Genomic DNA, 27567 nt, shown 5'->3' on the forward strand with positions numbered 1-27567 from the left:
CGGAACTGCTTCAGTTCAGTTACACCTCAAACAAATCACACCGGTGGTGAACCTTAGAACAACAAACACAACCTGATCTCTCTCTCTCTCTCTCTCTCTCTCTCTCTCTCTCTCTCTCTCTCTCTCTCTCTCTCTCTCTCTCTCTCTCTCTCTCTCTCTCTCTCTCTCTCTCTCTCTCTCTCTCTCTCTCTCTCTCTCTCTCTCTCTCTCTCTCTCTCTCTCTCTCTCCATGTGTTAGAGCCTCAGCAGTGGTGGACCAGGACCAGGGAGGGAGACAGTGTGTGTTTCTGTTCGCTGTTCGGCAGAGCAGTGGGCTGACTTTATCAGTGTATGTGAGAAGAGAGCAGAGGAGAGCAGACCAGAAGAGAGGAGACCCCCTGTGCTGTGATTTGACTACATAAACAGAGAGCTCAGAGCGGTACCTCTTCCGACGGACTCCCAGGACACTGGAGATTCACCCTAAACCCTACAGTCCTGCACTTCAGAGGGATCTAGTCCAACCCTTAAAAACACAACTTGCTGGAGACTGTTACTAGAGACTGTTACTCAGAAGAGCACTTCTTTGACAGAAAGTGAGAGAGAGAGAGAGAGAGAGAGAGAGAGAGAGAGAGAGAGAGAGAGAGAGAGAGAGAGAGAGAGAGACACTCACAGAGACTGAGACTTGATCATGTTTTAGGAGCCAAGACACAGCCGAGAACTGATACACTGAAGGTAAGAGGATTTTGTTTCAGTTTGGCTCTTTTGTTTTCTTTCACATTTACAGTGTTTCTGACTAATACATTTTTGGCAACTGTAATAGAGCCTATGATTTATTACTGGACATGAAGGATGACTAAATACAATTAGTTGCGACAGAAATCCCACTATGAATAATTCAATTACATGGCTGTCTATCACCTCACTAATACACTACTGTACTGTAGCTGTCCACAACTGGATAATGGCATTTTCTGCAAACATATTTTCTGTTGTAATGATTAATTGGGAATTGATTAATTTAGTTAACTTTGTGTGTGTTTAATGTCACGGAATGGCTGTCTGTGTTTCATTTCATGGAATGTCTTGCCAGACTTATACCATTGTGTGTTTTGTGTGTGTTGGCGGTTGGTGCTGTTTAAGATTGGGGAGGACGATTTTCTTTTATGAGCATGGTCTTATTTCTACTACAGCATATTGGATGACAGGTCGAGTGACAAATTTGATTAATCAAGGTGACAGAAAGTGACACATTCAATACCGCCTTGCATACTCTTGCCTGCATCTAGCTGATCTAGGGTATAATTATTAGTCCAAACAGTTGCAAACAAGAGTTTATATTGGACAAATTCAGGTAGGTTTATCCCCATTTCGTTTGCTTCAATTTAAGAAAAGTTTTTCAACAGAATCGGTGGAATGAATACACCCCTGATCACCCGCACACACAGTTCACTTTCATAGCAGTATGAAAATGTATGCACTCACTAACTGTAAGTCGCTCTGAATAAGAGCGTCTGCTAAATGACTAAAATGTAAATGTAATAGCAGCCACATACAAAAAGCATAATCACTTTGCTCATTGTATAATTCCTTATTTTATTTACACACTTTCCTCCTCTCACCTTTTCCCTTCGCTTGTGGACTTCAGTGCACAACACAACAGCTGTCTGAACTTTCCAAGCCAAACCTTCATACCATAACCGCTAACCGGTAAACACAGCCTACATCGTTGTCACCATATTAGCTAACATCATAGTCAACATAGCTTCTAGAACTAATATGTTAGTAAACCCACTACAATCACGCAGTACTGTGTACATACAGCAAGCAGTTTAGCAGTTACACCTGCGGGCCCCGGAGGCAATAAATTAATACAACCGAAAGCTTACCCTGACTTGAAAGAGTTCCAGTGTTGGATAGCCTTAGTCAGCTAGCTAACATAAATAGCATTCCTCTCTGTTTGAGTCGGGTGTTTGAGTAGACTAAATTAGCAAGCTGCATTAGCTAGCTAAGTAAGTGAAAGTGAAAAAAATACACCGAAATATAGCTATTTCTCTCTCTCTGTCTCGGCTGCTTCTCCATAATTTTTGAAGAAATTAATTTGTTCAAAACTGTTCAACTATTGTCTTTGTCTCTCTTTGAGTCAACTACTCACCACATTTTATTCATTGCAGTGCTAGCTAGCTGTAGCTTATGCTTTCATTATTAGATTAATTCTCTGATCCTTTGATTGTGTGGACAACATGTCAGTTCATGCTGCAAGAGCTCTGATAGGTTGGAGGATATCCTCCAGATGTCGTCATACTACTGTGTAAGTTTATGGAAGGGGGTGAGAACCATGAGCCTCCTAGGTTTTGCATTGAAGTCAATGTACCCAGAGGAGGACGGAAAATAGCTGTGAATATACACTGATTATACAAAACATTAAGAACACCTCTTCTTTCCATGACATAGACTGACCAGGTGAATCCAGGTGAAAGCTATGACCCCTTATTGGTGTCACTTGTTAAATATACTTCAAACAGTGTAGATGAAGGGGAGGAGACAGGTTAAATAAAGATTTTTAAGCCTTGAGACAATTGAGACATGGATTGTGTATGTGTGCCATTCAGAGGGTGAATGGGCAAGACAAAACATTTAAGTGCCTTTGAACGGGTTATGGTAGTAGGTGCCAGGCGCACTGGTTTGTGTCAAGAACTGCAACACTGCTGGGTTTTTCATGCTCAACAATTTCCTGTGTGTATCAAGAATGGTCCACCACCCAAAGGACATCCAGCCAACTTGACACAACTGTGAGAAGCATTGGAATCAACTTGGGCCAGCATTCCTGTGGAACACTTTCGACACCTTGTAGAGTCCATGCCCCGACAAGGCTCTTCTGAGGGCAAAAGAGGGGGTGCAACTCAATATTAGGAAGGTCTTCCACACACACATACATACACACACACACACACACACACACACTCACATACTCAACTCACCCTTGGTGAACCACTGGTCCTCACCAGTGAACCATTGATGCCCTGTAGTCCTGGTGAATGACCTTTACAGAATCAATCTTCTACGCACAGCTACGCAGGGGAGCCACTGACAACCATGGAGCCATTATCATAGCATAGCATCATTCACGTCATAGGAGTCCTCAGTGTCTTCAGTTGAGGATACAACTCTGTGTTTTGTTTTAACCACATACAAACACATACAGATATTAATTTGACTATTGTCACAGCAAAATAATTTGAACCGGATTTGAATGTTTAGTCCATAATGTTGCTTGATGGGTGGTTAGGCTATTAGCTGGCCAAAAGTAGGCTACATGAAAAGCGCAATACTGTTAATATAACCATGTGTTAGAGTGGGTTTTCAGTGAATGTATGTCAATCACAAAGCTCATCTGCATTTCCTGTGGTGCAGGAAAATTCCCAGGAACAAAAGAGCGATCAGATTAAGATCCTACATCTGTAAGTGTAATACATTTGGGCCCGGTTTCCCGGACACAGATTAAGCCTAGTCCTAGACTGAAACAGGATGTGAATGGAGATTCTCCATTAAAAATGCTTCTTAGTTCTAGAGAAGGCTTAATATGTGCCCGGGAAACTGGCCCATAGAGTTTTAGCTTTGTCATTGGTGAGCGTGTGTTGCTTGTAGAACAGTGAGTTGTGTCTGTGTCATCTGGGCAGAAAGGAGAGAGAGGCAGACATTCATACAAACATACTCCACTCTCTGACATCCCCACACAGACAGACTTAATCACTGTGGATGTTTCAGTTATTGAGCTGGCATACATATTACATACCTTATGGTTATAGTAGTAATTTAATCTCATAACAAAGACGTGTGGCATGTTGCTCTTTCATCCAACAGATGTTGTGCACCTGAGACTGCTGTTCTATGACTACGGTCAGATGCTAGAAGCCTTTGGTATACCGATGCTCTGGCATGGGGCGGTTTAGGTTGTAGAGCCACAAACAGACAACACTCTAGTACTGTAATGCAGATGGATCTGTTTGATACAACCGATGTTAGCATGACATGTGCTTTACTGTTGACTCCTCATCTCTGTCTCTTCTCCTCTGAAGTACAGTTCTTTATCATGTGTAACCATCTTGTCACGAGCTGTTTGGATATTTATAGGACATGTATAGCCTGTTTAATGAGCTTAAAAAATTATGTTCATACCATTGTTTTATAATTAGTGTTTTATGAATTGTTTTATAATTGCAGTTTATCACTAACATGCTATGTACCTCCTCCGCTAAACCCTATTCAATCTCACATTCTAAGACATCCAGAAGTTTAATTTAAGGCACGTTTGGAGCATTGTGGGGATTTTGTCTTACAGTGTGACAGGGGGCCGGTATGTTGGATAGAGAGAGAGTTCTCCCTGTGCTGTTGTAGTGCTGCAGTCTTCTCTTCTCCCCTTCCCTCCCCTCCTTTCCTTTCCTCTCCTGTCCCCTCCCTTCCCCTCTCCTCTTCTCTGTCTGGCAGTAGAACTAATCTTTCAGCAGTCATCAGCTGTGTCCTGGCTCTCAGAGCTCCCTGCATGCCAGCCAAAGTGAGAAATGTGATTCACATTATGACCATCCAGAAGACATGCAGTGTATCTGATTCAACAGGCGGCTCACATGCACTAACCCATATGGTCTGAAGTACCAGTGTGGTAGCTTATAGCTACAAGCTCTGCAGCACATTGAATGAGGCCTATGATTGATCTTTCCAAAGTTATAAGTGTTTAGAATCAAGCCCAGGCACTAATGCTGTTTAGATCTTGGTACTAATAAAGGATTTAGCACCTGGCACTTAGCTCTCCTTCTTGAAGTGTTGCCATTCTAACTTATACTACAGCTATAGCATACGTAGAGATCAACACTGCGAAGCCACATCTTCCTGCTATTAACAGAACACAACATTATATGAATAATTTACCAGTGCTCAATAATCCATTGATTCATTATGTATCACCCTTATAATTCTGGACTAAGAGATAGCCACTCCAATAAGGCCAGTGGTGGTTGAAACAGCCTGCTACTCAAAGCCTCCTTCTTTCTCGTCCTCCTCCACCTCTTCCTCCTTCCTATTGTACAAACCATTCCACTGACAGAGTCATTAGAACATAGAACACTTAATGAGTTGTGAGGAGTGCTGAGCTAATACATCCTGTCCAGGTCTGGCCTGCACCACTCCTCTCCCTCCCACCGCTCACTAAACAACACTACGAGAAGCAGCTGCATCATATCTGAGAGAGGGTGTGACAGTTTTCAGCCAGCCACTCTCTTCGGAGGATAATAGAAATAGAAGGGTTTTGTAAAAGCTTCGTAACAGAGTAATAAGGCTTCATAAGAAAGTGAAACACATCCCAGGAAGTCATATAGACTATAGTGTATTGACAGCGAGCTTTCGTCATAAAAGTATCATACAATGAAAGTAAATGGAGAATGGAGTCAGTATGACGATTAAGGCTGTTGTGGCTTCATTGAAAACAGTGATGTTTCCTCTGGCGCTGTCCTCGGTCCAACTAAAACATGTCAGGGATTATTGCTGGTGATACAAACTGGGCAGGAGGGCAAAGGAAAACATGCTGTAGCTCTCAGAAGTGATAAGACCTTTCACACGAAGGAAAACTGAGACAAAATAATCCTTGGCTACAGTGAATTTGTCTGGCTTGCTACTCTGACTGTGTGTGAATTTGAAAGATAAAAGCTAAGCTGATGATACTACAGTGTACATACCTAGCTTATGTGTAATTACATTTTCCCTCCTTAAAATCATGACTGAAACTACCCCTGAGTCTTAGGGATGGAAATAGAGAATCACCACTATATGAGTATCTCTCATTAAAACACTTATCCTTAAACATGAAAATAATAATCTGAAATTCCTAAAAGCAGGGTCAGTTGACCCCCATAGTCCTGATCCCACTGTAAAGCTGCTGTGATGCTCAAACTAACACACTTTGCAAACTTTTTTTAAAAATCTCCTTTTCCTTCCTTTTCTCTCTCCCTCTCTCGGCTGTGTTGTTGGAAGCCGCCATGGAAAACAAGAGGGATTTAAAGCCAGTCAGAGCTGTAATTGTATTCAGCTGTTTCTTTTTCTTTCCTTTTTTTTGAGGAGTGTAGGCGTCCTCTATTTCTCACGGGGAAGGGAAGGGTCTGGGGTGGGGGGTTGGGGGGTTGGGGGGTCTGCTATTCCCTCAAGTGTTTGGGCTGAGAGGTGGGAGTGAGGGTTGGGGGACATGGGTGTTTTACTTGCCAGATGGGGAGGGCTTAGTGGAGTGGGTTGGGGGGTGTAGGGGGAGAGGGTCTAGTGACTGGGACTGGGGCTAGTTGTCAGTGTCTAGGTCTCTACATCCGGTATCTTCCCTAAGAGTTCACCAAGGGTTTTCGGTTGTTATTTTACTGGAACTCTGCCCTTCGTCTTTTTATAACATATTATCGTTGCCTGGTGATAATACTGGATGTGCTTTTAACACTACGTCATAGACACTAAAGATGATGTTCCATTGGAAGTACAGTACTTAGTTTTTTTTAGTTTTTTTGCCTTGATAGTAAAGAACAATCATTTGATTACAGGAACATCGTTTTTATTTTGACAAACACTTAATGAGACATTGAATAAGAGCTACTTTTTTTTTTTTTAAGTGTTTTTCCCCTCTTTAATGCTTTTTAAGCCTTTTCCCTCGTTTAGTTTTCCAAATGAGTTGCAAACGAGATCATTAAGCTGATATCAAACGTCAGCCACATCCAACAACTACCACCCCTTTAACCACTGGTTTTTACCATAACCCTTCTCAGTCGCATTTACAGCTTCATTTAAATAGGAGCTAGCCAGAACCCACAGCTTCCCAAATAAGAAGTCTGACATAGCTCTGTTGAGGTAGGGTACTTCAGACACCAGTCACTGTTTACCCATGATAATCCAACACCACCGCAGTGCATTTTGAGAAGCGGAGAAAATACAGCAAGGGACTTTTGCTGTTATATCAGTTTCTCTGCAGTTTCCTCTAATGTGTCATTCAATTAACATATTGTACTGTGATGATAGTGTAGCGATATAGGGGGAACAGCTGGAGTGGTGCATGAATCAGCATCTCTGGCGTACACTTCCCCGTTACCTCATGTGCCATGTAGGTCCAGACCTCTTGGCAGAAGCTGTAGCACACTCACTGTACGAACAGGGAAGTTAACAGTTAGTCTATAGAAGATGGCCTCTATGTGATCCTTACTGAAGGGTCAGTAGTTGAATTGCAGGAAAGCTAAGATCTATTAAGCTTGTAGAGCTGAGTTAGCGTGGTGTTGTTCTACAAGGATGTAGACTTAGTTGGTTCTATAAACACAAGTTCCAGTTCATTTTCCGAAGAGACTGCGACACAGTGTCAGACAAGTATTGGTATTTCCGACAAGTATTTGTTTTCTGGCACATTAAGCTGTTCATGCAGTGACCCTAATAACAAATGAAGAAATAGGTAAATTCAAGAATGTTAAACAATTGTCATGTAGATTAATCTACAGTAGAATACATCTGTGTTCAAGTGACATGTGGTTTACACTTTGGTTGTGGATGGAAAATGCCCATAGGCTTGAAATGTTACTTACAGTGGCTTGCGAAAGTATTCACCCCCCTGCCATTTTTCCTATTTTGTTGCCTTACAACCTAGAATTAAAATAGATTTTTGGGGGGGTTTGTATCATTTGATTTACACAACATGCCTACCACGTTGAAGATGATAAATATTTTTTTGTGTGAAACAAACAAGAAATAAGACAAAAAAACTGAAAACTTGAGCGTGCATAACTATTCACCCCCCCAAAGTCAATACTTTGTAGAGCCACCTTTAGCAATTACAGCTGCAAGTCTTGGGGTATGTCTCTATAAGCTTGGCACATCTAGCCACTGTGATTTTTTCCCATTCTTCAAGGCAAAACTGCTCCAGCTCCTTCAAGTTGGATGGGTTCCGCTGGTGTACAGCAATCTTTAAGTCATACCACAGATTCTCAATTGGATTGAGGTCTGGGCTTTGACTAGGCCATTCCAAGACATTTCAATGTTTCCCCTTAAACCACTCGAGTGTTGCTTTAGTAGTATGCTTAGGGTCATTGTCCAGCTGGAAGGTGAACCTCCATCCCAGTCTCAAATCTCTGGAAGACTGAAACAGGTTTCCCTCAAGAATTTCCCTGTATTTAGCACCATCCATCATTACTTCAATTCTGACCAGTTTCCCAGTCCCTGCCGAAGAAAAACATCCCCACAGCATGATGCTGCCACCACCATTCTTCACTGTGGGGATGGTGTTCTCGGGGTGATGAGAGGTGTTGGGTTTGCGCCAGACATAGCGTTTTCCTTGATGGCCAAAAAGCTCAATTTTAGTCTCATCTGACCAGAGTACCTTCTTCCATATGTTTATATGGCTTTTGGCGAACACCAAACGTGTTTGCTTATTTTTTTCTTTAGGCAATGGCTTTTTTCTGGCCACTCTTCCATAAAGCCCAGCTCTGTGGAGTGTACGGCTTAAAGTGGTCCTATGGACAGATACTCCAATCTCCGCTGTGGAGCTTTGCAGCTCCTTCAGGGTTATCTTTGGTGTCTTTTTTACCTCTCTGATGAATGCCCTCCTTGCCTGGTCCGTGAGTTTTGGTGGGCGGCCCTCTCTTGGCAGGTTTGTTGTGGTGCCATATTCTTTCCATTTTTTAATAATGGATTAACGGTGCTCCGTGGGATGTTCAAAGTTTCTGATATTTTTTTATAACCCAACCCTGACCTGTACTTCTCCACAACTTTGTCCCTGACCTGTTTGGATAGCTCCTTGGTCTTCATGTGGCCGCTTGCTTGGTGGTGCCCCTTGCTTAGTGGTGTTACAGACTCTGGGGCCTTTCAGAACAGGTGTATATATACTGAGATCATGTGACAGATCATGTGACACTAAGATTGCACACAGGTAGACTTTATTTAACTAATTATGTGACTTCTGAAGGTAATTGGTTGCACCAGATCTTATTTAGGGGCTTCACAGCAAAGGGGGTGAATACATATGCATGCACCACTTTTCCGTTATTTATTCTTTAGAATTTCTTTAACAAGTAATTTTTTTCATTTCACTTCACCAATTTGGACAATTTTGTGTATGTCCATTACATGAAATCCAAATAAAAATCAATTTAAATTACAGGTTGTAATGCAACAAAATAGGAAAAATGCCAAGGGGGATGAATACTTTTGCAAGGCACTGTATATCCCCTCTCACAGACTGGCAGATAAGTGGTTTTGGTCAAAAGCAGGTACTGTTCTGTACTGTACAGACCACACACACCCAGTGCTACAGTAGAGAAGACATATGGTTATGCAGAGATACTATATATCTGGACTGAAATCTCACAAAGCATTCCCTAAACTTTGGTTGTTGGGTTAGTTTTACTGTCTCTGTAAGTCAAAGAGGAAAATACTGATGTTGAGGCAGTGTTAGTGGAAGGGGGGCTGGAAGCAGTGCTCCTTGGAGACCAGGAGTCTTGTCTCAGAGACTGACTCTGTTATCTAAAGAGCACTCCAGAAAGAGCTGGAGGATGACAATGATGTGTAAACGTATCTATAGCTACTATATTAGTTCTGTGATTTGGAAGATGTCCACTCCATGTATAGTATGTATAGTACGTAATAGAAAAAGGTGACCACAAAGTTGGAGAGGTTTGTTTTGTTCAGGACCACGTTCTGCACACGTGTTATGTATAGACAGAACCCTCTGTGTTGAGTAAGCTTTGTGTCTGTTCTTGTGTTCTTTTTGTTGTACTGCTCACTTTGTTGTGGTGTTGTGTCATAAACTGTGTTCTGCCTGTCAGCGTGTCCCTTCTCTGTTTTGTTTGTAACGTCTGAGGTTGTGTTCTATCCATTGTTGTGGTGTCTCTCATTCTTCTTGATCTTGCTAATTCTGTCCCTTATTTTGTCATGATTTATGCTTTGTCTTGTGTTTTCCTGTGTACAGTTGTCTGGTCTGTGTTCATTTGTCTGTTTGAACCTGTGTTTTGTCTGTGTTGCACTGTGTTGTGCTCTTCTGTCTCTGATTGTGATGTGCTATTTTTTGTGTCATTGTGTTGCGTGTCTGGTTGTGTTGTGTTGCACTGTACTCTGTATCTGGCTACGTTGTGTTGTGCTGTACTATGTGTCTGGCCAGTGGTCTTGGTGATCTGCAGCATCACTGTTGAATCACTCCCTCACACCCACACATGGCCGCATGTTTCCCCATACAGGAAGTGAAGACTCTCCAGCTGCGCTCAAAGAAGCTTTTTGGACCAAGTGTCTGTCTTTTGTTATAAAATGTATTTTTCATTCTTTCAAACACTGTCTCCCCGCTTCCCCTCGGGACACACTCAGTAAGGCAAAAGCTTGGTTGCAAATGTGATTGGGAAAGTGGTTCCCACCTCATCATGTGCTGACTGCAACATCATTGCCAGATGTCTAACTCAAACACGGACCAGTATGGATAATACCCAGAGATTGAGCACGAAGGCTGTGCGTGGGCCGGGCCGCCTGCATGCTCCCTGGTGGGGTTGGGTCAAACCATCCTCTATGTCAGGGGGGTGAAGGGGTGGGGGTGAAGGGGTGGGGGTTACACTGAGTGTAGTGGAGTTGGTAGTGAATGCTGGGAAGGGTCAATCAGCCATGAGATAGGTGTTTAAAACTGTGTTCCCAGAGTGTGAGTTTTCCCAGGGATGCTGGAAATCTCATGCATGGTGATTACCATGACATCTCCAATGTAAACACCTATCTTTACGTCGACCATGGCCAATGGGGGAAAGGGACAGTACATACAAAACCACTCTATCTATGGACCACTCAAATCTGATAACACCCTTCAATTGACCCTTCACTAAGCCTCACCCCCCTTGGTTACTGTTGCAACCTCAGACAACATTTTCCCGGGAAGCCCAAATCTCCATTCAACCACTGGCGAAATCCCCTCACAATGATGTCAAACTGTGTTTCTAAAACACAATGAAATTAAACACAGACTACCCCTTGCTAATCAGGAAACTCTTGTGGTGGACTGTCATTAAAATTGCTTCACGAGAACCTGGTAAAATTATGTTTGTAGTGTAGCTAGCCACTGAATGGCTCTGAATTCACTGTCATCATGCAGTCAAATCTATAACCACTTTTGGGGCTAAATAGTGCTCTCAAATCGTTGCCTGATGTTGAGAGCAGATGGGCGTCATATTCATAACATTGCTAACTTAGCTAGGTAACATACATTTTGAGAAAACAAGTTATATTAAGTGGCTAGCTAGCTAGCATTTGAAACGTTTGGTGGTCAATGAGAGCTAGCTAACTAGCTGAGCTAGAAAACAATGTAACAAAAGTATAATTTTGGATTTTTAAAATATTCCATCAACAGGCTCTGCATTTTCAGGAATCACAGTAGCAAGTATGCCATTATTATTTTTTTTGCTCTTTAACTGTATAGGTTCATTAATATGTTATTAACATATAATATGTGTCATATTAAGAATTTCCTCACTACTAAGAATGTCCTCACTACACGCAAATACGAGCGTTTCTGCATCTCACCGGTAGAAACGGGCCATCTACATTTCCTGGTTGTAACCACAATATACAGATTTCAGGACGAAATGCCGCCCCTGTCTAGGTGGATCCGTTTGAGAATGGGTGTCAACAGGTAGCTAACGTGACTCACTGGACCAGCCACTCGTTCATAAAACATAATCTTGCAAATAAAAAAAAAATTGTGCGTGTGTTTACAACAACTGTAAAGTTTAGTCATGGTGTGGTGCTCAGTACCTGGATGTGCAAACTACAAGCAAGCACAGGCTGCTGGGGTAACATTTCATCGTCAAGCAGAGGTAACGTAGCAAACTTAGCTAGCTAGCTAATTAGCTAGCAAACTACATTTGTTTATCTAAATCTAGCTAGCTAGCTTTCATAATATGCTGGCTAGACGTTCCAAAGCAAATCATTGTAATTAGCCAGCTGCTATCTGGCGATGTGATTTGTAACTTTGCAAGCTAACTTTAACTACGTTAGATTACGTTAGCTACAGCCTACTGGACCGTATCTAACTGTTAGCTAGCTAACTAACTAACGCATCGGCTAATGTGACTGGCCTGTGTGTTCTTTTTACAGAGTCTGATCACATCAACATCTGCAGCAGCATCAACATCAAACTCAGCACCAGGAACTAGTGTAAGTCACCTTTGCTATAATTTTCCATGACTCCATGATGAGCAAATAAATATACTGGAGCTAGGCATAAACATGGTCTGTGTCTTGTTGTCATAGTTGTTGTGTTTATAAGTAGGCTACAACTTCTATTGTAGTTACCTGTATTACGGAGGCTTAGTTGATAGTGTATGCAAAGCTTGAAGTCTAAATTGAAGAAAAGCAGAGTTATTAGTAAGGAGGGGATGGTGTGGGTGACTGATTGGTGTCTGTTGGGGATGGGTATTGTGTGGAAGTGTTAGTCAGCAGGATCTATTAACACGAGGGGGATGGGTGGATTTTAGTACCTTGTTTAAGTGTGCATTGATGGGGACAAAGTAGTAAAATGATGGCTAATCACTGTCTTGTTTATGTCCTACAGACTAATCCTGCTGCTGCTGATGATGATGACCTTGACACCAGCTTAAGAAGTACAGATCCTGTAGACCCATTGGATGAAAGCTATCAGCCAGGAACAAGCTCAACATCATCTGACTCGGAAGTGGAAAAGACTGCACGGGGCTGGCAAGAGCCAAAGTGTATAGTCTGAGTCCAACGTCATGGAGCTTATGAAGTTCTGCCAGACCAGCTGCCATTGCCCAACACAAGATGAGGTTCACCAGCTGAAGAACATTCAGGACCCTGCCTGGAATATTCAGCAAGCACAACATCCATATTCAGTTAGACTGATGTTGTAGTATAATATACCATGCCTAGTATGCTCACAACTGAACTGTGGTATAGAAATTGCTAGATCTTGTACATATGTATATAATGGAGTTTGATCATGTTTTATATCATCTTTCTTACAAGTGTACTGACAAGTGACTAAATGATTTCAGCTGCATCAGAAACCAATAAAGTGTTGACCTCAACTTCTCGATTAATTCACTGTGATATTCATGAAATGTTTTTGGAAGTAACTAGCTACAATCTTACTACTAAAACAAATGATGCAGGGACTTGGTGTATCATTTCAACTTTAATGTGTTGGCAAGTAAACATGTTCCAAAAAAACAGTAGATTAGTCTGTCACTGTAGCAAATAAGTAGACATGGCTTGTATTCAAGAGAAAGACTGAGGTGAGTTTACAGAGCAGTATGCATGAACAGTTATGGCAATGTATGACATACAGTTGAAGTTGGAAGTTAACATACACCTTAGCCAAATACATATAAACCTAGTTTTTCACAATTCCTGACATTTAATCCTAGTAAAAATTCCCTGTCTTAGGTCAGTTAGGATCACCACTTTATTTTAAGAATGTGACATTTCAGAATAATAGTAGAGAGTATGATTTATTTAAGCTTTTATTTCTTTCATCACATTCCCAGTGGGTCAGAAGTTTACATACACTCAATTAGTATTTGGTAGCATTGCCTTTAAATTGTTTAACTTGGGTCAAACGTGTCGGGTAGCTTCCCACAATAAGTTGGGTGAATTTTGGCCCATTCCTCCTGACAGAGCTGGTGTAACTGAGTCCGGTTTGTAGGCCTCCTTGCTCACACACACTTTTTCAGTTCTGCCCAAACATTTTCTATAGGATTTAGGTCAGGGCTTTGTGATGGCCACTCCAATACCTTGACTGTTGTCCTTAAGCCATTTTGCCACAACTTTGGAAGTATGCTTGGGGTCATTGTTCATTTGGAAGACCCATTTGCGACCAAGCTTTAACTTCCTTACTGATGTCTTGAGATGTTGCTTCAATATATCCACATAATTTTCCTTCCTCATGATGCAATCTATTTTGTGAAGTGCACCAGTCCCTCCTACAGCAAAGCACCCCCACAGCATGATGCTGCCACCCCTGTGGTTCACGTTTGGGATGGTGTTCTTCGGGTTGCAAGCAACTCCCTTTTTCCTCCAAATGATGGTTATTATGGCCAAACAGTTCTATTTTTGTTTCATCAGACCAGAGGATATTTCTCCAAAAAGTACGATCTTTGTCCCCATGTGCAGTTGCAAACCGTAGTCTGTCTTTTTTTATGGTGGTTTTGGAGCAGTGGCTTCTTCCTAGCTGAGCGGCCTTTCAGGTTATGTCAATATACAGTGAGGGAAAAAAGTATTTGATTCCCTGCTGATTTTGTACGTTAGCCCACTGACAAAGACATGATCAGTCTATAATTTTAATGGTAGGTTTATTTGAACAGTGAGAGTCAGAATAAGAACAAAAAAATCCAGAAAAACGCATGTCAAAAATGTTATAAATTGATTTGCATTTTAATGAGGGAAATAAGTATTTGAACCCTCTGCAAAACATGACTTAGTACTTGGTGGCAAAACCCTTGTTGGCAATCACAGAGGTCAGACGTTTCTTGTAGTTGGCCACCAGGTTTGCACACATCTCAGGAGGGATTTTGTTCCACTCCTCTTTGCAGATCTTCTCCAAGTCATTAAGGTTTCGAGGCTGACATTTGCCAACTCGAACCTTCAACTCCCTCCACAGATTTTCTATGGGATTAAGGTCTGGAGACTGGCTAGGCCACTCCAGGACCTTAATGTGCTTCTTCTTGAGCCACTCCTTTGTTGCCTTGGCCGTGTGTTTTGGGTCATTGTCATGCTGGAATACCCATCCACGACCCATTTTCAATGCCCTGGCTGTGGGAAGGAGGTTCTCACCCAAGATTTGAAGGTACATGGCCCTGTCCATCGTCCCTTTGATGCGGTGAAGTTGTCCTGTCCCCTTAGCAGAAAAACACCACCAAAGCATAATGTTTCCACCTCCATGTTTGATGGTGGGGATGGTGTTCTTGGGGTCATAGGCAGCATTCCTCCTCCTCCAAAAATGGCGAGTTGAGATGATGCCAAAGAGCTCGATTTTGGTCTCATCTGACCACAACACTTTCACCCAGTTCTCCTCTGAATCATTCAGATGTTCATTGGCAATCTTCAGACGGCCCTGTGTATGTGCTTTCTTGTGCAGGGGGACCTTGCGGGCGCTGCAGGATTTCAGTCCTTCACGGCGTAGTGTGTTACCAATTGTTTTCTTGGTGACTATGGTCCCAGCTGCCTTGAGATCATTGACAAGATCCTCCCGTGTAGTTCTGGGCTGATTCCTCACCGTTCTCATGATCATTGCAACTCCACGAGGTGAGATCTTGAATGGAGCCCCAGGCCGAGGGAGATTGACAGTTATTTTGTGTTTCTTCCATTTGCGAATAATCACACCAACTGTTGTCACCTTCTCACCAAGCTGCTTGGCGATGGTCTTGTAGCCCATTCCAGCCTTGTGTAGGTCTACAATCTTGTCCCTGACATCCTTGGAGAGCTCTTTGGTCTTGGCCATGGTGGAGAGTTTGGAATCTGATTGATTGATTGCTTCTGTGGACAGGTGTCTTTTATACAGGTAACAAGCTGAGATTAGGAGCACTCCCTTTAAGAGTGTGCTCCTAATCTCAGCTCGTTACCTGTATAAAAGACACCTGGGAGCCAGAAATCTTTCTGATTGAGAGGGGGTCAAATACTTATTTCCCTCATTAAAATGCAAATAAATTCATAACATTTTTGACATGCGTTTTTCTGGATTTGTTTGTTGTTATTCTGTCTCTCACTGTTCAAATAAACCTACCATTAAAATTATAGACTGATCATTTCTTTGTCAGTGGGCAAACATACAAAATCAGCAGGGGATCTTCTCTGCACAGACACATTTGTATCTTCTTATACCGCCTCACAGCCTCACTCTACAAAACCACAGAGTCTCTGATGCAGTCTGTCTTTCCCAGAAGCATTTTAATGCCTATAGGCACGAGCAGTGAGAGTGTTTTCCTATCCTTAGGGTCAACTCTGGTGTCCACTCTCCATCGCCACTCATCAACGTATAGTTGTCATTTGTGACACTGAGGTGTCTCGTGCTCATAAATATTGATGTACTGTTTCCCGGGTTGCGGATCGCTCTCTGAGTGTTCTGACGCATGTCCTTCTGGGACGGCGTGACCTCCGGGCCCTGGTGCTCCCGCCACCATCCCCAGTGGATCAGCGGGCCTGGGAAAGTTTCAGAGAAACACTGTGGGAATGTGAACTGTACTGTAGACCAGTGACACAGAGGGGATGGAGGGGGAGGGAGTGTGTGCATGCTTGTGCGTGTCTTTGTGAATGTGTGTGTGCGTGCCAGTAAGTGTGCCTCCATGTGTGTGTGTGTGTGTGTATGTGTGTGTGTGTGTATGTGTGTGTGTGTGTGTGCCTGCATTTGTATTCCCTGTGCCTTTGAAGTGTGTGAGAGAACCAAAAAAATGTATAATGAAATCAATCAAACATTACACAAGGCCCTAGCTAGCCTAGTGCAGGGCGACGTCCAATCCATCTCTCTCTGGATCCTCAGCTTTATTAGAACCAGGAGGATGGAGGCGGGGGAGGAAATGTACGAGTCATGTTGTTGGAACAGTTTAAGAGTTTCAGTTTGGGGAACGGAAGTGCCAGGGGCAGTTTCTTTACACAGGCTTAAAGCTCTAAAGATATACTGTATCTAAGTTTGAGTAACTGTTAGCTGGATAGTCAGGGGATTTTAAATAATAACAAATTAATCTTATTTATATAGAACCTCTCATAGGCTAGAATACTTGTAGCCCAAAGGGCTTTACAGTACTCAAAGTACCAGTAATACTTTTTTCAGCACGTTTTATGATTCTGTTGATTACTTCTAAAAACAGAACAATTAATCAATTTACAGTATTTCATACTGTATATGACAATAAATGAAAGTTTGCCTTGTGAGGAGGAACATCTTCATGGCGATGTAACAGTACCACAGTTGTATCGTGATCAGATTAGAAGTTGGAGAAGTTTTACTACACATGCTTTTAATAGTACACATTAAGTAATCCAGTTGAAAACAGAAATAAAACAATTTAAGTGCCCACAATTATTTTTAAGATCAATTTCAATGTTTCCACTGACCCCCTTGAAGGATTCCTCCTCCTCTTGCTTCTCCCCCCTCTCTTCCCAGGGCTTCTTTCTTCCGCCCTCTCTCCATTTCCCACCCTCGTCCTGCGTACAGGCCTGTGATCTATCCTTAACTGTTTCCAGACGCCTGCTGCTGCACCCCTTCCCTGTGCCCCCCTTAACGCTCCCCCTCCCCACTTCCACCCACAAGAACGTCCACCCCTCTTTTCCTCTCTCCTTCCATCACATTCTCTGTGTTGTAGATATTTCCCTCTGTCCTCTTTCCCTCTTAAGGTGCAGTGTTTACTTAGGAATACTTTCCTGCTCTCTCATTGGCTGTCTGTGGTCAATGATGGGTGAACCATGTCGCCTTTACCTCCATTGACCTCTGACATGACGCTGAAGCTGAAGCGATGACATTGCTCTTAAAGCATCAAAACCAGTCCGTGTCTCAAATTATGGATAAGGGGTCTGGTAGTGAACTACAGTGGCTTAAGAAAGTATTCATACCCCTTGACTTTTCTACATTTTGTTGTGTTATAGCCTGAATTTCAAATTGATTCAATTGAGATTGTTTATCACTGGCCTACACACAATACCCCATAATGTCAAAGTGGAATTATGTTTTTTGAAATGTTTACAAAATAAAAATAAAAAGCTGAAAGATCTTGAGTCAATAAGTATTCAATCCCTTTCTTATGGCAGGCCTCAATATGTTCAGGAGTATAAATTTGCTTAACAAGTCACATAATACGTTTCATGAACTTACTCTGTGTGCAATAATAGTGGTTAACATAATTGTTTAATGACTACCTCATCTCTGTACCCCACACATAAAATTATCTGTAAGGTCGCTCAGTCGAGCAGTGAACTTCAAACACAGATTCCACCACAAAGACCCGGGAGGTTTTCCAATGCCTTGCAAAGAAGGGCACCTATTTGTAGATGGGTAAAAAAAAAAAGCAGACATTGAATATCTCTTTGAGCATGTTGAAGTTATTAATTACACTTTGGATGTTGCATCAATACACCCAGTCACTACAAATATACAGGTGTCCTTCCTAACTCAGTTGCTGCAGAGGAAGGAAACCACTCAGGCTTCACCCTAAGACCAACATTGACTTTAAAACAGTTACAGTTCAATGGCTGGGATAGGAGAAAACTGAGGATGGATCATCAACATTGTAGTTACTCCACAATACTAACCTATTTGACAGAGTGAAAAGAAGGAAGCCTGTACAGTATAAAAATATTCCAAAACATGGATCCTGTTTGCAACAAGGCACCAAAGTAATACTGCAAAAAATCTGGCAAAGCAATTCACTTTTTGTCCAGAATACAAAGTGTTATGTTTGGGGAAAATCCTACACAACACATTACTGAGTACCACTCTCCATATTTTCAAGCATAGTGGTGGCTGCATCATGTTATGGGTATGCTTGTAATTGATGAGGACTGGGAAGAAAATAAAACGGAACGCTAAACACAGGCTAAATCCTAGACGAAAACCTGGTTCAGTCTGCTTTCCACCAGTTGCACAATCCAGGTGTGGAAAGCTCTTATGCCTTGTTCACACATTCCGTTTTGGAATACAGACTGTCCAAACAGCAAGATACAAGTGACCAAATCAGATTTGTGTGTATTCAGACAGCAGTCATTTGCTGACATGGCTATGCTAGTGGTCATAGTAATGATGGGTGTGTAGGCTGATTGGTGGTGGTGCTCGTGCTTCCTATCGCTCAGAAGTTAGCAGGTGACAACAATGCTTGCCATGGACGTTTCCCAGTTGCTTTGAATGTTCTAAATCATAGTGTAAAAACACCTTTAAAGCATCAAAGTGTAAGATGATCCAACATTCAAAATGAGTCATTTTTGGTTAGCCACAGCAGTCAACTAGCTAGCTAGGTCGCTGTTTAGCTTTCTAGCACATTCACAAATTTGTTTGTAAACAATTAACAAGTTAGCTACCATGCCATGTTCTTGTCACACTGTCAATAGAGTAGCTAGCAAGTAACAAGACATGCCAAATAACAGTCTAACAACCACTTGAGGGCAAATATACCAGATTTGACCGTTCAGACACAATTCGCTAGGCCAGGAATCACATTTCTATCTGACTTCAAACATCTACGAAGGTGGTTTGAAATGTGGATTGAAATATCAGATTCCATGTGGCTTTTGACTGTTCAGACTGCATGAAAAAATAACAGATTCGAATCGGAAATGGAAAAAATTGGATTTGAGTCACTTCAAACTGCCAATGTGAACAAGGCTTTAGAGACTTACCCAGAAAGACTCACAGCTGTAATCACAGCCAAAGGTGATTCTAACATGTATTGACTCAGGGCGTTGAATACTTATTTAATCAAGATATATTAGTGCTAGATTTTTAGTTTTTTTTTAAGATTATATACTTTTTCTTCCACTTTGACATTAGAGTATTTTGTGTAGATCGTTGACAAAAAAATTACTATTAAATCCATTTAAATCCAACTTTGTAAGACAATAAAATGTGGAAAAAGTCAAGGGGTGTGAATAATACTTTCTGAAGGGTAATAGGGTATGATTTGAGATTTTACCTCAGTGTTGAGTTTTAAAATACAAAACTACACATTGTACCACCATAGCAGCTTATCAGGAAATAAAATCCCAAATATGGTTTGTTGTTGCCGTTCTGTGGTTGCCGCTATTGCCTAATCACTTTTGTTTACTTGGAATCCAATTAAGGGTTCGATACGACAGTGGAATAGTTTTAGACCCAACAACATAGTGTTGCAGAGGCACACACTGACCCGTTTGTTAGTTAGACAGAACGCTGGCAAAACAAGAACAAAAACTCTCCGACATTGTTCTGTCCCTGTGCAGTGAGCCATCACATACCTCTCCTTTGAACCCATTCAGAACATAGAACCGGAATGTTGTGTACAGAACTCACATCTCATTATTGAGAGGGGAGTAACCTTCCATTGTATTCTAAGAGCCACATCTACTCTGTTTAGTCTATGTCGATGATTAGCCCTGTGCTCTTTCTGTGGCATACAGTATCTTTGGATTAGGAACAGATTGAGCTGTCATGACATGTGTTTTATATCGTAAGCTCCCAACTTAGTTTGACCTAACCTTGTTGGTCTTACAAGAGTAAAAGGCATCCATCATGATATGAGCATATCAGTAGTGTATGTGAAGAGATATTCATGAGCTGTTATGAGATCAGAATGTTCAGACCAACTCTGAGTCCCACCCTCCCCATGCCTGAGCTCACTAGTAACCAGCGTAGGAGGGAACAACACCCTTACGTTAACCTTTGAGTCGTCTATGTCCCTCTCAATCATCTTGTCTGTCATAAGCCATTTACTGTATGAAGGACAAGTGTAAAATAGAAACTCTGGGTGGGGAGTTTGTCTTTAACACACTGGTCAAACTCAATATACTGGGTGTGACGAGGTGTGAATGAAGGAGTCAGGCGCAGGAGGTAAAACACCGAAGTCCAGAGATTATTCCGTTTACATAAATCAAACGCACCCAGCGTCAAAACGAAACTATAACAAGGGAAAATATTCCACCTTGGCAAATACAACTGGAAGACGAGCTACTCGCTCTCACAATAAACAATCACTCACAAAGACAAGGGGAACAGAGGGAACACTTATACACATACTAATTAGGGGAATGAGCACCAGGTGTGTGTGATTGACAAGACAAGACATGACAAGTGCAGTGATGAGAATGGGATCGGGGCGAGTCGGATGGCGACGGTGGAAATCCCTCAACAGGGAGGGATCGAGGATGTCCGTCCTTGGGACCCTTCACCGTTCCTCCAGACCATACCCCTCCCACTCCACGAGATACTGAAGGCCCCCCACCCAACGCCTCGAATCCAGTATGGAATGGACCGAGTACGCCGGGGCCCCCTCGATGTCCAGAGGAGGTGGAGGAACATCCCGCACCTCAGACTCCTGGAGTGGACCAGCTACCACCGGCCTGAGGAGAGACACATGAAACGAGGGGTTAATACGGTAATCAGGGGGGAGTAACAACCTGTAAGTAACCTTGTTTATCCTCCTCAGGACTTTAAACGGCCCCACAAACCGTGGACTCAGCTTCCGGAAGGGCAGGCGGAGGGGTAGATTCCAGGTCGAGAGCCAGACCCAATCCCCCGGTACGAAAACCGGGGCCTCCCTGCGGTGGCGGTCAGCGTTCGCCTTCTGACGACGCACGGCGTGCTGGAGGCGAATGTGGGCAGCGTCCCAAGTCTCCTCCGCGCGCCAAAACCAGTCATCCACCACAGGAGCCTCGGTCTGGCTCTGGTGCCATGGTGCCAGGACCGGTTGGTAACCCAAAACACATTGGAAGGGTGTTAGGTTAGTGGAGGAGTGGCGGAGAGAGTTCTGAGCGTATTCTACCACTCCCCCGGCCAGTCCTGACAGTAGGTCCGCAGGAACCTACCCACATCTTGATTCACCCTTTCCACCTGCCCATTACTCTCGGGGTGAAATCCAGAGGTCAGGCTGACCGAGACCCCCAGACGTTCCATGAACGCCTTCCAGACTCTAGACGTGAACTGGGGACCTCGGTCGGACACTATATCCTCTGGTACCCCGTAGTGCCAGAAGACGTGAGTAAACAGAGCCTCCGCAGTTTGTAGGGCCATGGGGAGACCGGGCAGAGGAAGGAGGCGACAGGACTTCGAAAAGAGATCCACAATGACCAGGATAGTGGTGTTACCTTGGGAGAGGGGAAGATCAGTAAGAAAATCAATACTAAGGAAAGACCATGGTCGTTGTGGAACTGGTAAAGGTTGTAGCTTACCCACTGGGAGGTGCCCAGGTGCCTTACTCTGGGCGCACACTGAGCAGGAGGAAACATACACCCTCACGTCCTTAGCCAAGGTAGGCCACCAGTACTACAGTCAGGCAGCGCATTGTACGACCGATACCTGGATGACCAGAGGAGGGTGACATGTGTGCCCAGTAGATCAGACGATCACGGATAAGCGTAGGCACGTACTGCAGCCCAGCTGGACACTGCGGTGGAGATGGATCTGTGCGTAATGCCTGCGCTATATCCGCGTCCATCGCCCATACTACCGGCGCCACAATGCATGAGGCCGGGTGTATTGGGGTGTTGTCTCTGGGCCTCTCCTCTGTGTCAAACAGCCGGGACAGTGCGTCTGCCTTCAAGTTCTTCGTACCCGGAATGTATGAGAGTGTGAAATCAAACCGGGTGAAGAAGAGGGCCCACCTGGCCTGACGAGGATTCAGCCTCCTAGCTGCCTGAATGTACTCCAGATTACGTTGGTCTTTCCAGACGAGGAAAGGGTGTTTCGCCCCTTCGAGCCAATGCCTTCACACCGTCAAAGCTCGGACAACAGCCAGCAGCTCCCGATCACCAACGCTGTAGTTCTGCTCCGCCGAGCTGAGCTTCTTCGAAAAGAAGGCACAGGGGCGGAGCTTGGGTGGCATGCCCGAGCGTTGGGATAAGACAGCACCTATCCCTACCTCGGACGCATCCACCTCCACTGCGAACGGTAGTGATGGATCGGGGTGAGCCAGTACCGGGGGTGGAGGTGAACAGACCCCGCAATCTACTGAAGGCCAAATCAGCCTCAGCAGACCAGCGGAGCCGGGACGGCCCATCCTTCAACAAGGAGGTAATGGGAGCTGCGACCTTGCCAAAGCCCCAAATAAACCTCCGATAGTAGTTGGCAAAGCCAAGGAAGCGCTGCACCTCCTTCACCGTGGTTGGAGTCGGCCAATTACGCACGGCTGAAATGTGATCTCCCTCCATCTCCACACCTGTGGGATTAATGCGGTATCCGAGGAAGGAGATTGACTGCTGGAAAAACTCACACTTCTCTGCCTTGGCATAAAGATCATTCTCCAGCAGTCGGACCAGTACCTTGCGAACCAGGGACACATGTTCGGAGCACGTAGAGGAATACACCAGGATGTAATCGATGTAGACCACCACACTGCGACCAAGCATGTCCCGAAACACCTCGTTCACAAAGGACTGGAAAACGGATGGAGCATTCATCAAACCGAAGGGCATCACCAGGTATTCATAATGCCCCGAGGTTGTGCTGAATGCTGTTTTCCACTCATCCCCTTCCCGAATACACACCAGGTTGTAGGCACTCCTGAGGTCTAATTTGGTGAAAAAACGGGCCCCATGCATTGACTCAATCACTGAAGGAATGAGGGGAAGAGGATAACTAAATCGTACCGTCACCTTATTCAGTGGTCGATAATCAATGCACGGGCGTAAACCGCCATCTTTCTTCTCAAGAAGAAACTTGAGGAAGCAGGTGAAGTGGAGGGACGTATATACCCCTGGCGCAGGGACTCGGTGACGTATGTTTCCATAGCCTCCGTTTCAGCCTGCGACAGGGGATACACATGACTCCTGGGAGGTACGGCGTCTACCCGAAGGTTTATCGTGCAATCCCCCTCCCGATGAGGTGATCATTTAGTCGCTTGCGTCTTGGAAAACGCGAGCGCCAGATCATGGTATTCGGGGGGAATGCACACGGTGGGAGTGCCGTCTGGAGTTTCCACCGTGGTCGCACCAACGGAAACACCTAAACACCTACCCGGACATTCACGCGACCACGCCGTAAGAACCCTCTGCGGCCATGAAAAATTGGGGTTGTGAAGGGCTAACCACAGAATACCTAAGACTACAGGGTAAGCAGGAGACTCAATAATAAAAAAAGTGATCTGTTCAACATGCGTCTCCTGTCTAATCATGGTGACTGGTACAGTAACCTCCTTAACCAACCCGGACCCTAATGGTTGACTATCAAGTGCTCTGATGGGGAGTGGAATGGATAGGGGAACCAATGAAATGCCCTATCCATAAAGTTCCCAGCTGTGCCTGAATCGACTAGCGCCTTACACTGGGAAACTACTAGGTGATCGGGAAAGGAGAAAGATAAGGTACAGTGCGCCACAAAGGACTCTGAACAAATTTGGGTGTTCGTTACCTGGGGTGATGCATGAGTACCCTGCCTACCGCCTCCAGACCCAAAAGAACGTTGACTGTGACGTGAGGTGGATTGTCCCTTCGTGCCACCAGAGTGGCACTGTCGCTGTCCTCCTGCGCTCTCTCGACCGGCGGCTCCCCCCAGCTCCATCTGCTCGGGGTCAGAGTTGTCTGGAGTGGGAACAGGCAGACCCCTACCAGGACATCTTCTGGCTGCTAGCAGATTATCCAGCCGGATGGCCATGTCCACCAGTTGGGAGAACGATAGCATGGCATCACGGCAGGCTAGCCTTAGGTGGCACCGGAAATGGTCAATCAGGGCCTGCTCGTTCCACCCGGACCCCACTGCCAGCATCCGGAACTCCAGCGCATAGTCCTGTGCGGTCCTCATCCCCTGCCTTAGATGGACCAGTCGTTCGCCCGCCACTCGAACCTCAGGCGGGTGATCGAAAACGGCCCGAAAGAGGCGAGCAAACTCCCCGTAGTCCTCCAACGCGGCACCTCCCTCGTTCCACACCGCGTTGGCCCACTCCAGGGCTCTCCCACAAAGGCAGGAAACGAGGACGGATACCTTCTCCCGCTCCAGTGGCGCCGGCCTGATGCTGGAGAAATACAGCTCAATACGTGCAGCCGTCCCATCAAACGCCGGTGACCGGGATATCTGGATCCCTCCAGGGGCTGGGGTGTAGGTGGCTTGATCCGGTTGACCAGCTGGTCTCGATAGAACCCGATCCATCGCTTCCCCCAAGCTGGCCAGCATCGAGGAATGCTCCTGGACCCTTGCCACAACTCCAGGCATGCGGTCTTCTCCTGCTGACTCCATTCAGCGGGTGAGTGATTCTGTGACGAGGTGTGAATGAAGGAGTCAGGCGCAGGAGGTAAAACACTGAAGTCCAGAGTTTATTCCGTTTACATAAATCAAACACACCCAGCGTCAAAACGAAACTATAACAAGGGAAAATATTCCACCTTGGCAAATACAACTGGAAGAGTAGCTCAACCGAGCTACACGCTCTCACAATAAACAGTCACTCACAAAGACAAGGGGAACAGAGGGAACACTTATACACATACTAATTAGGGGAATGAGCACCAGGTGTGTGTGATTGACAAGACAAGACATGACAAATGGAGTGATGAGAATGGGATCGGCAGTAGCTAGTAAGCCAGTGACGACGAACGCCGAAACCTGCCCGAACAAGGAGGGGAGGCAGCCTCGGCGGAAGTCGTGACACTGGGAGGAATGTTGTGAAGAAAAACAGGGGTTATAATGGAGACTACAATAATCAAAGTGTTTTTCTTTTTATTCTGTTTGCAGAATAATTATCTCCTGAAGCCAATCACCATGAGGAGTGTCAGAGTATCCACTCTCCATCTGACAACCCTACTTACAGGTGAGAGGAACAACCACACATCATGAATATCATGAAAATATACTGTGAGGTATAACATCACTAGGGCCTGAGTCTTTCCTGGTTAGGTTACATGGTAGGGAAAAATTCCTGGACTAATTTGCCATTGAGATTGTTCTTTAATCTGGAACACAAAGAGCATCGATCAGCTTAAAAGGATCTGTCATTAACGGTGCATCATCATCCCTCCTTCATAGCCCTCCAGACTGTTCACATCCCTCATCACTGTGTAATTGGATGGATATCTGAGTTGTTATTGCTATCTTAACCTTTGACCCTTGGCCTGGGGATCTAGCTATTTGACCCCAAACCTGACCTTTCCTTGTTTGTGTTGACTGCAGCTCTTCTACACATCTGTCCTGAGTTCTGTTGCCTGGAGATCTCCCCTAGCAACAGTGAAGTCGTCATGGCAGCGGGTGACTCAATGATCTTCACCTGTTCTGGCTGGGGGACGGTCGGATGGAGGTTCAAGCGGGATGACAACGTTCCCTATTTTGGAGTGGAGAACCAGAACACAACCAGTGTTCTCATTCTGGACAACGTGACGTGGAGCCAAACGGGAGTATACGTCTGTGCCGAGGCTTGGACTGACGAGACTACAGAGGTGGCAGTCTTTGTGCCGGGTGAAAACAATGTTATAACTTTAAAATTAGATTAAGATCAATTTATTGGTCAATTGCACACAAGGTCCAACTGAAATTGTACTTCCACTTTTAACACAACCCCTTCGATAGACACACATACAGTACATACAGGTATTTTGGAGAGGTGCGCAGGGCTGCCACACTGGGCACCCGGCGAGCTGTTGTGGTGGTTAAGTGCCTTGCTCAAGGGCACAACGGCAGGCAATGACACCAGCGACTCTCCGGTTGCCAGCTCACTTGCCTTCAGATCTTTCCTGTTGGACCCGGGATTCAAACTGGCAACCCTCTGGTTACTGGCTCGTCTCTCTAACCGCTAGGCTACCTGCCGCTCCCTTTACACTCTGTCACAGCTATTGTACTTTTACAAAGATAGGTTAGGTTAGACAACTGTTATGTTCCCACTGCCCAGGCAAATATTGGATCTTGTAACAGAGAACTCAGCTTATAGGCCTCAATATCTAGGTTCAATCGTCATATATTTAGTAAATATTTGTATCCCTCACATGGAGTGAAATGATTCCTCTTATCCCTCAAGTGATGCTAAGTCTTCCCGTCCCTCGCCTTCCTCACACAGACCCTGATGTGTGGTTCATTGAGAGTTCCCACGGCATGGTGACCAAGACCAGCGAGGAGGGGACCATCCCCTGTGTGGTCACCAACCCCCAGATCAACGTCACCCTCTACGAAAGGGACAGTGACATGCACCTGAAGGGGGTCTACATCCCCAGTGAGGGCTACAGAGCGCCCCTGGAGGACAGGACCTATGTTTGTCGAGGAGAGCTGAACGGGGAGGAGAAAGAGTCCCAGGCTTTCTATGTCTTCAGTATTGCTGGTGGGTACCTGGCTGAGGCTGGGGGTCAGAGATGGGGCTGGGGATTGTAAAAATAAAGGAGACTAGAGGCTAGAGACCTAGCGTTTCATGACATGCATTGTACTGCACAGGCCATGTATTTCTTTGTTGATATGCATGTCTGGCTGTAACAAAGACAGTATTGCAAGGGTATCAATATATGGTCTCACTTAAAAGGCTATCAAGCTGCTGTATATCAGTGATATTGCTAAGTAAGCAATATGTTCTCTTTCACATTGAGGTAATGTCTCAAAAATAACAAGGAACTCTTTATCTCTATCCCTCTCTCTCTCCCTCATGCCCTCCCTCTCTCTTTCTCTTCTTCTCTTTCCACACACTTCCCGTGTTAGTCCCGGAGACGATCGACGCCTACATCAATGCGTCCAAGACGGTGCTGAAGCAGGGCGAGCCTCTGACAGTGAACTGCACGGTGCACGGAGTGGAGCTGGTCTACTTCTCCTGGGACTATCCCAATAGAGATGTGAGTGGGAGAGAAGAGAGGAGAACAGGCGCAGAGTAAATTACGTCAAGATGTCTGTGTAGCCACACCTAGATGTGTTACATCCCCAGGAAATCTCATTCATGACAGACACATGGTTTTCATATCATCGTTCATAAT

The 27567-nt window shown here is 44.6% G+C and overlaps 1 protein-coding gene across 2 annotated transcripts in view; it reads left to right on the plus strand.

Moving 5' to 3' along the window:
• The first annotated feature begins 243 nt into the window (after positions 1-243).
• The window catches only part of LOC121544573 (platelet-derived growth factor receptor beta-like), a 44387-nt gene continuing 17063 nt past the window's right edge, over positions 244-27567 (plus strand). For both annotated transcript variants that reach the window (XM_041854532.2, XM_045208141.1), the window contains exons 1-5: positions 244-711; positions 25361-25436; positions 25796-26077; positions 26673-26930; positions 27299-27429. In XM_041854532.2, coding sequence (XP_041710466.1) covers positions 25388-25436; positions 25796-26077; positions 26673-26930; positions 27299-27429 — 720 coding nt within the window. In that variant the 5' untranslated portion in view covers positions 244-711; positions 25361-25387. The remainder of the gene's footprint in view (positions 712-25360; positions 25437-25795; positions 26078-26672; positions 26931-27298; positions 27430-27567) is intronic.

This window comes from Coregonus clupeaformis, chromosome 3, assembly GCF_020615455.1.
Source record: "Coregonus clupeaformis isolate EN_2021a chromosome 3, ASM2061545v1, whole genome shotgun sequence".
NCBI lineage: Eukaryota > Metazoa > Chordata > Actinopteri > Salmoniformes > Salmonidae > Coregonus > Coregonus clupeaformis.